A 10,104-nucleotide genomic window follows, 5' to 3' on the forward strand; every position below is an offset into this window, starting at 1 on the left:
GCAGGTATGTTACCGCTGTCAGAGTGAAGAATATCATTTCCACAGTCAGAGCGGATTGGGTCAGCTACACGTTGAGCTCAATTTGAGAGAGAGAAACAACAGAGAAACTGTAAGTTTATTTTTTTTTTTGCTCACAATTCACAATGCACATGTCCAGTTTGAACAAATGTCACTGTTCACAACTCACTGACATTTGCACAATTTTTAAACTGGAAAGTCGGAACTCTTGTCCAAAGTATACACTCAAGAACTGAAACAAATCTGCCTCAAATCACCCACATAGCAAGTATCACATAACGAATCACACCCTCAGAGAATATTAGTGGCTGCCAGAGAGTTACCTCCCTTTGACAAATAGAAACTGACAAGATGCATTGATATCTTTGTTCATTCATTCACTTTGCAGAAACAGGCAAAAAGACCTTGATGTTGACGCACATATTGACAGGGCAGTCTCACTTGCGCGCACACACACACACACACACACACAACCTTGCAGGCAGTGTCATGTATAGATTCATAACACTCAGATGTTCACGTGACAGAAAGTGACACACACTCTCTTATTTTCATTGCACATAGCAACAGGACTGGGTGGACAACTACACTTCCAAATTTAGATATCAGAAAGCATGAGGTACAGATGAATAACTGTGCTCAAAGGTTCACGAATCCGAAACTGGCATTTCAGGTCCATAATCAAACTCAACTGTCAGGTAGAGACTGAAGGTGGCACTCTCATTCGCAAAGATACAATCAAACTGACGACAGGTACATTATGATAACTAAAATTACATTCAGATGTCAAAAACTGACATGGATAGATTGGAAAATACACTCACACTTTTTCACAATAGTAAAATTCCTAGAAAGATTAATAAGTGCACTCCCATATTCAATGCAGAAACTGACAGGAACAAGTTGATAACACTCCCAATTCACATCGCATGAACTGACAGGTACTGCTTAATAACTAGGCAAAAGTGAGAACTGCAGATGCTGGAAACCAGAGTCTAGATTAGAGTGGTGCTAGAAAAGCACAGCAGGTCAGGCAGCATCCGAGGAGCAGGATAACTATTCACAGAACAAAATCTGACAGCCACATATTGACACTCACACTGTTACACCGAGCAGAAACAGACAGATACAGATTGATAACTAAACTCACATTCACACAGCAGAAACTGAGAGGGTAGATTTATAACAACAGTCACATGCTTGAATTGCAATAACTTATAGAGAAACGTTAGTGACAACACTTGCATGTTCACGTGACAAGAATGGACAGGTACAGGTCGATAAATGAATTTTCATATTCACAATGCAGGAACTGAGAGATGGAGACTGTGTGATGAGACTGTGGCTTTAAGTGGTTGATTTTTCATTTTGTTCTTCAGGAGCAAATTTAAGGCAGAGACACCGAGCCACGAGAGCAAACAGTTTGAGGCCTATTGGGTATCTTTATAGAAAGCTGAAGACTCATCAACAGAAATACTTCATGTTTGAGAAGGAGACCTTGTGTTTGTTGTTCTTGGAGAAATTCAAGAACAAAAATTACAGACTGTCCAGATGAAGCTTATTGTCGCAACCATTCAATTTGCAAATTACATACATGGCAGGACAAGAGAACCTAATTGCCAAGGTGTTGTGACTTTGATGAAAAAAAGATGGAAGGATTTCATAGCAGGAAACAATGAACTGTCGTAGTAAGTGTTTGCATGCTTAGAGTCAATGTAATGTATATGTATTGTGTACTAATAGTGTAAGGCTAAAGAACTTCTTAAAATTAGGCCGTCCCTGTATATCTAAGAAAAGGGGTGGAAGGTTGGATGATATTGTGGCTTTAGGATGTTTATTTGTCCTTTCTTACTACTTGAAGAGAGGTTTTATGGCAGAAGTGTCAAGAAGTACAGGAGTTGGGAGGTCGTGTTGCTGCTGTACAGGACATTGGTTAGGCCACGGTTGGAATATTGCATGCAATTCTGGTCTCCTTTCTATCAGAAAGATGTTGTGGAATTTGAAAGGGTTCAGAAAAGATTTACAAGGATGTTGCCAGGGTCGGAGGATTTGAGCTATAGGGAGAGGCTGAACAGGCTGTGGCTGTTTTCCCTGCAGTGTCGGAGGCTGAGGGGTGACCTTACAGAGGCTTACAAAATTATGAGGGGCAAGGATAGGGTAAATAGGCAAAGTCTTTTCCCTGAGGTCGGGGTGTCCAGAACTAGAGGGCATAGGTTTAGGGTGAGAGGGGAAAGATATAAAAGAGACCTAAGGGGCAACTTTTTCATGCAGAGGGTGGTACATTTATGGAATGAGCTGCCAGAGGAAGTGGTGGAGGCTGGTACAATTGCAACATTTCAGAGGCATTTAGATGGGTATATGAATAGGAAGGGTTTGGAGGGATATGGGCCAGGTGCTGGCAGGCGGGACTCGATTGGGTTGGGATATCTGGTTGGCATGGACGGGTTGGACCGAAGGGTCTGTTTCCATGCTGACATCTCTATGACTCTCGGTCTACCAGAGGCAATAGAGTAAACAGTTTGAGACTCTTTTTATAGTTGGAACAACGGAAGCAGTTGGAGTGGGTATGGTCAACTTCTCACAGAACAACATTTTTAGTTTTGGCTTTCACCAAAACTGTTGGCATCTTGAAGATGGGAAAGCAAGTTTTCGCCTCTCAGTTACAGTTAGAAGCTGCAGATTCTCTTTCTGCTACTGGAGTCAGATGCGAGACTATCTATTTTATTTAATTTGTTTTTGGGATATTAATGCATTGGAACCGTTAATTAGGAAGAGGTACTGTATCCATTATTCAGTTAAGTATTCCAACAGAGTTACGTTATTCCAATTCCTTCTTTTTTATATGGTATGTTACCAACTGTGGACAGGACAAAGTACACCTTTTTAAATCCACAATCATTCTAACTGATAACTGCCCTCATAGTCACATGACAGAAACAGACTGGTACAGATAGATAACTGCACTGCCATATTCACACGTCAGGAATAGATGAAGCCAAATTCAGGTATTCACAAAACAGATTGACAACTAAACTCTCATATTTACAAACTAGAAAACGTCAGATAAAGGTTGATGACCATATTTACAACACAGAAACTGACATGGTGAAATAAAGGCATTTAGACAGACTCAGAGACTGATAGGGGTAGACTGTTCATTACACAGACATATTCATTGAGCAGAAACTGACAGGTACAGATTGATAATGCTAGCCAAACAGTCACATAGCAGAAATGAACATAAAGAAATGGATAGCCAAACCCTCATTTGCATAGCAGAAACTGTCAGGGACCAATTAGTAAATGACAATGACTTGCACACTGGCAGCTCTTCTGAGCAATGTATGAATAGTTTCAGATTGTACTACTGGAGATTTGAAGCAGAATAGGGGAAAAGATAATTGAAGGGTGTTGACAGAGTAGATGCTGGTAGAATGTCCTTCATGGAGTCATAGAGATGTACAGCATGGGAACAGACCCTTTGGTCCAACCCGTCTATGCCAACCATTCATTCCAACTCAATCTTCTCCCACCTGCCAGCACGGGCCCATATCCCTCCAAACCCTTCCTATTCATATACCCATCCAAATACCTTTTAAATGTTGCAATTCTACTCACCTCCACACTTCTTCTGGCATCTCATTCCATACATGTACTACCCTCTGCGAGAAAAAGTTGCCCCTTAGGTCTTGTTTATATCTTTTCCCTCTCACCCTAAACCTATGCCCTCCAGTTCTGGACTCCCCCACCCCAGGAAAAAGATTTTGTCTATTCATCATATCCATTCCCCTCATAATTTTGTAAACCTCCACCTTTTGTAAGGTCATCCCTCCACCTCCGCTCCAGGGAAAAAGCCTGTTCTGCCTCTCCCATAGCTCAAATACTCCAACCCTGGCAAAAACCTTGTAAATCTTTTCTAAATCCTTTCAAGTTTCACAATATCCTTCTCATAGAAACGAGACCAGAATTATACGCAATAGTGAAACAGTGGCCGAACCAATGTCCTGTGCAGCTGCAGAATGACCTCCCAACTCCTGTACTCAATGCTCTGACCAATAAAGGAAAGCATACCAAACACCACCTTTACTATCCTGTCTACATGTGACTCCACTGTCAAGGAGCTATGAACCTGCACTCCAAGGTCTCTTTGTTCAGCAACACTCCCTAGGACCTTATCATTTAAGTGTATAAGTCCTGCTCAGATTTGCTTTCCCAAAATGCAGCACCTTGCATTTATCTGAATTAAACTAAATCTGCCACTTCTCCGCCCACTGACCTGTTGCAATCTGAGGTAACCTTCTTCGCTGTCCACTACACCTCCAATTTTGGTGTCATCCGCAAACTTCTGAACTATACCTGTTATACTCGTATCCAAATCATTTATATAAATAACGAAAAGTAGTGGACCCAGCACCGATCCTTGTGGCACTCCACAAGTCTGATCTTCAGAAAGTGTAGAGCAAGAAACACAAGCAAGAGATAACATTCCCCAACTCCCATTTTCCTCCAACGCGATGCAATTATCAAGTCGTTCCATCATTTGCAGGAGTAAAACACCCTCCCTGTCAGATTGCAGTGCATTTTCTCACTTGACAACAAATGTGATGCCGATGTTAAAATGGAAGAGAAAAGAAAACCATTATCAAAAGATGAAGAATACATTACAATTAGAATCTCACATCTTTGAGTGAGCTCGGAATTTGGTCCCTTCACAAAATTTCGGTTTGTGTTTCCGATGATATTGCAGATCCTGACTGATCCACATTGAGTCCCACATTAGCCAATCAGACAGAAGCTACCATGCCCACAAGGTAGCCAATCAGAAGCCGGACTCTCCCCCATCCCTCATTAGCATTGCTGCTGCAGTCAGTCTATAAAGAGCGAGCTCCGAGTCCGCCTTCCCTTATTCTGTGTCTGACAGTGAGCGGCGCTATGGTTGAGGAAAAGAAGGGTCAAGTTGCCAAGAAGGGCGCGAAGAAAGCGGTGAAGAGGGCGCCAGCGAAGGGCGGCAAGAGGAGGAAGCGGACCAGGAAAGAAAGTTACTCCATCTACATCTACAAAGTGATGAAGCAGGTTCACCCCGACACCGGCATCTCCTCCAAGGCCATGAGCATCATGAACTCGTTCGTCAAAGATATTTTCGAGCGTATCGCGGGGGAGGCTTCCCGCCTGGCCCATTACAACAAGCGCAGCACCATCAGCTCCCGGGAGATCCAGACCGCCGTGCGGCTGCTGCTGCCCGGGGAGCTGGCCAAGCACGCCGTGTCGGAGGGTACAAAGGCGGTGACCAAGTACACCAGCTCCAAGTGAAGGACCGCACTGCACTGAGACATACACACATTCACAACCAAAAGGCTCTTTTAAGAGCCACCCACAACCTTCCTGAGACAGCTGAGCCATTTCTTTAAAGATTGTTTGTTTGTTTAAGTTTGCATAGGATTTTATTTTAACTTTTCGCTTTTACAATTGCTTTGCAATTTGAGATACGGGAATGAAGGGGGGTGGGCTAAGAAACAGCCTCAAACATCACAAACAGCCTCTTCCCCTGTCTGTGGAGAGACAACAGGTTAAGCACCGGTGAGTCATTTTTAAGATTGATTAGTTCTTTGTCTGCATGTGATTGTTGACCAGGTTTTTTAGTCACATACTATATTTGATTTTATAAGTGCGTTGCAAATTGACGAGGTGGGGAGAGCGATTTCGTATACCGTTCAAGTTGCTGAAAGCCCTGGCGGAAGTGCCCACAGCTTTCAGTCCCACTGATTGATGTATTTTCACCTTTGGTTTTACATTGCCAATGCGCGGATTCAATCCGATTTTTTTCAGAATACTGCTGTCGGTGAGAGGCTTTCAAAATGAACCGAGAGAACAACAAAACATCTGCCGGACTGAAATGTGGTGATTTTTGCTGAATCTGATTGAGACCGATAAGGGAGGACAATTTGAAATATCGTCTAAACACCGTGCTCGCCATCGACACTGAACCGGAAGAATGTTGTGTGCTGCTTTATCAGCATGCCGGGGTGTTACTGAAATGTGAAGTGAGAAGACCGGTTTCAGACGGCAGTGTTTGGCCCGTTTTGTTTCAGCCTCTTTTCAAAGTTTAAAAAATCCACACTCAAGATCAGAAATGGACAGATGAGGGAGAGTAAGTACACATTTGTAAACTAAAAGTAAATTAACATGAGTATTAATGTTCTTTTAAACTTAGTTTTTTGTACTTCATTTTTAGTGTAAAACATACTCCTTTGTTTGGAAATTGGCGGGCTTTTCAAGTTGTAAAAAAGCGGTTGATGATTTGGTGCCGGTACTTTCCGCCCTCCTCCCCGGGCCCTCTCCGGATTGGGGAATGAGGCAGATATCTGATTGGGAATTAAAACAACATTAGGAGGGGCTAAACAATGGGACCAATCAGAAACGGCCGCCCCACCATCCCTCCCGAAGGTATAAGAGGCCGCGATGTGGGTGGAGTGCAGCATTCTCTGTAACGAAGTGGTCATGACTGGAAGAGGAGGAAAGGGCAGTGGGAAAGCTCGCTCCAAGGCGAAGTCTCGGTCTTCCCGGGCTGGCCTGCAGTTCCCGGTGGGCCGTGTTCACAGGCTCCTGAGAAAGGGTAACTATGCTGAGCGTGTGGGTGCCGGAGCGCCGGTCTATCTGGCTGCGGTGCTGGAGTATCTGACGGCTGAAATCCTGGAGCTGGCCGGCAACGCGGCCCGGGACAACAAGAAGACCCGCATCATCCCCAGGCACCTCCAGCTGGCCGTGCGCAACGACGAGGAGCTCAACAAGCTGCTGGGAGGGGTGACCATCGCTCAGGGCGGGGTGCTGCCTAATATCCAGGCCGTGCTGCTGCCCAAGAAAACCGCCGCTGGGGGCGCCGCTAAAAAGTGAAGAGACCATTCTTGAATCTGACAACCCAAAGGCTCTTTTAAGAGCCACTCACAGCATCTGTGAAAGGAGCTAAACTCTCCCGTCTGTCGGATTGAATTACCTTCATTTAATTGATATCGGTGTCAGTCCCTGCCTTATTCGATACTGTACTGTCACTGTGTGTGTGATGTAATATGAAACCTTTCCTCATGGCCGTTCACCGTTTGAGCCGCAGCACAAGGAGCGTGAAATGTTTATCATGGAATAGTGATACAACGCAATCTTAACAGTGCTCGGAGTATATATCTGTGTTCTCGTGTCTTTATCGTCCTGTAAATGAATCACTCAATCCCTGTACTCGCTTGCAGGCAGATTCACGTTATCTTGAACTGCATTTCGGAAGAGCTGAATTCTCGGATGCTGTGCTTTTCCAGCACCACTCTAATCCAAACTGGTTTCCAGCATCTGCAGTCACTGATTTTACCCCGAAGAGCTGAATTACCGCGACGCCGTAAGTAACTTTATAATGAGTGGTCGCTGACCCTGTGTTTTATTTTCGGATATGTTCCTGTGTAGGGTCCTTTCCCTGTTCGTAGAGAGGGAGCATAATGGAGGCAATAGTCATTTTTCAGCTGCTTCGAGTTGGTCATGTTGCTGTTTAAGCTACCCGCCCCTGTGGGGTATAACCCTGATTTTGATCTCTGGCAAACAGAAGAAGAGTCTATATTAGAGTGGTGCTAGAAAAGCACAGCAGGTCAGGCAGCATCCGAGGAGCAGGAAAAGTAACATTTTGGGCAAAAACCCTTCACCAGGAAAGGCTTTTGCCTGAAACACCGATTTTCCTGCTCCTCGGGTGCTGCCTGAACTGCTGTGCTTTTCCAGCACCACTCTCATCTCCAGCATCTGCAATACCCACTTCTGCCAAACAAAAGTGCCTATCTTGAATTCCATGGATAGATTCATTTTACAGATTTTCACACCCCGAGGGTGGTGTTTGATTGCGTAATGTTCTGAATGAGACTTTCTGCTTTCAAAATGAACTGAGATCAAACCAGAACAGTTGTTTCACTGCAAGGGTCAGTCAAATACCACATAAATAGTTCCTTCTGTCCAACCAGTCCAAACCCAATATAATCTCCAACTAGACAAGTCCCACCTGTCGGTTCTTGGCCCATAACCCTCCAAAATCTTAACAATGATATACTTGTCCAAATGTCTTGTCAACATTGTGACTGTGTCCATACGCATCTCCCCCTTTTCAAAGTTATTTTCCACATTATCCACACTGTTTTTAAAAAAATACTTGCAAACATTCTCCCAGAGTCTGTGTGGGTTTCCTCCAGGTTCCTCCTGCAGTCCAAAGATGTGCAGGTCAGGTGGATTGGCCATGCTAAATTGCCTACAGTGTTAGGTGCATTGGTTAGAGTGAAATGGGTCTGAATGGATTACTCTTCAGAGGATCAGTGTGGACTGGTTGGGCCGAAGGACATGTTTCACACTAGTGAATCTAATCTTAAAAAAAATCTTTTTCCTTTTAACTTAAAAACGTGTCTCATAGCCTTGCAGTCTCTTACCATAGAAAAAGATACCTACCATTCCCCTTACTTTTAGCCCTCATGATTGTCAAAACTCTATCACCCATCAAGATCTTAGGCTCCAGAGAACAGAAGTCCCAGCCTATTCTAAACCTTTTTCTGAACCCTTTCCAGCTAAATAGTATACTTTTGATAACAGGGTGACCAGAACTTGATACAGTAATCCAGAAGAGGACTCATCAACATCCTATACAACCTCAATATGACCTTCCAACTCCTGTACTCAAAGGTCTGAGCAATGAAGGCAAGCACGCTAGATGTTTTCTTCACCACACTCAACATGTGAAGCAGACTTCAAAAATATGCAGCTGGCCAATTAGGTTTCTCTAATTAACAGCATTACCCAAGGCCCTACTTGTAATTGTAGAAGTCCTACCTTTGTTTGTTTTGTAAATATGCAATGCCTTAACAACTCCATCTGCCATTCCTCATGCCATTGACAGATTTAATCAAGATTTGTTTCTGATCTGATATAGCCTTCACTGTCCACTATACCATCAATTTTGATGACGTCTGCAAAATTACTAACCATGCCTTCTGTATTCTCCTCTAATCACTTAAATAAAAAACAAACTAAAGTAGACCCAGCACCAGTTGGAGTGGAACAGCATTGGTAACTGTCTACCTCTTCATCTCCTGCTGTTATGCCAATTTTTGCATTCAATTGGCATGCTCAATCTGAATCCCATGTAATCTAACCTTGCTATTTAGTCTACCATGCAGAAACTTGTCAAAGGCTTTACCAAACTTCAAGTCAATAATGTTTACCAATGTACCCTCAATCTTCTTGGATAGTCACTCAACAATCTCAATCAACTTTAGGAAATATAATTTCCTTCTACAAAACGATCCTGACCATTCCTAATTATTCCTTGCCCTCTCCCACCACTCCTCCCCAAACCATACATTATAATCCTATGTTTTGGAATCCCTTCCAACAATGTACCCACCACAGAAATCAGACTCACAGGTCTATACTTCCCAGGCTTCTCCTTACATCCCTTCTTAAAATAACAGCAAAATATTACCCAGTATCTGATCATCCAGCACTCACCATCGTTACAGATTATACAAATATTTCTGCACCACAATATCCCCCTTAACTTCCCACAATGTCCTAGGATACACTAGATCAGGTCTCTGAGATTATCCAACTTTATTTTCAAAGACCTCCAGCATTTCCTCTTCTGTAATATGAACTGTTTTTTAAAACATCAATATTCATTTTCCTGAGTTTGCCTGCTTCCCAGTAAAAAAAACTGATGTGAAAATTCATTTTCTGTCTCTCCCATCTTCTGAAATTCAAACTGAACTGCAGGGGTGAACTGTTTTCTTCTGATAAGAAAATGCCCATGTCTACTCACCCAAAATAGCTACAAATAAAAAGGCACCCTGCCTTAGAACTAAAATGAAAAATGGCAGAAATGAGATGAATGTGACTAACAATGATAACTTTGAACAGATCTACTCCAAAGATACTTCCCTTGAGCAGCAACCATCCCAGATCAGAACATGCCTCCAAGACAAACAAGGCAAGCTTATCAGCTCACTAATGAAAGGGTGACTGTACCACCAAATGAATAAATACCAGGTGCAAGATATAGCATACTAAACTCCCTAA

The 10,104-nt window shown here is 43.2% G+C and overlaps 1 protein-coding gene and 1 pseudogene across 1 annotated transcript; both read left to right on the plus strand.

Annotated features, from left to right (window-relative positions):
* Positions 1-4,928: 4,928 nt before the first annotated feature.
* Positions 4,929-5,339, plus strand: LOC140470737 (histone H2B 1/2-like). Its single transcript, XM_072566776.1, has one exon. The coding sequence runs from the start codon at positions 4,951-4,953 to the stop codon at positions 5,326-5,328; it is 378 nt and encodes a 125-aa protein (XP_072422877.1). The 5' UTR covers positions 4,929-4,950; the 3' UTR covers positions 5,329-5,339.
* A 1,177-nt stretch (positions 5,340-6,516) lies between these two features.
* Positions 6,517-7,366, plus strand: LOC140470764 (histone H2A-like; annotated as a pseudogene).
* The last annotated feature ends 2,738 nt before the right edge of the window (positions 7,367-10,104 follow it).

This window comes from Chiloscyllium punctatum, chromosome 52, assembly GCF_047496795.1.
Source record: "Chiloscyllium punctatum isolate Juve2018m chromosome 52, sChiPun1.3, whole genome shotgun sequence".
Lineage (NCBI taxonomy): Eukaryota > Metazoa > Chordata > Chondrichthyes > Orectolobiformes > Hemiscylliidae > Chiloscyllium > Chiloscyllium punctatum.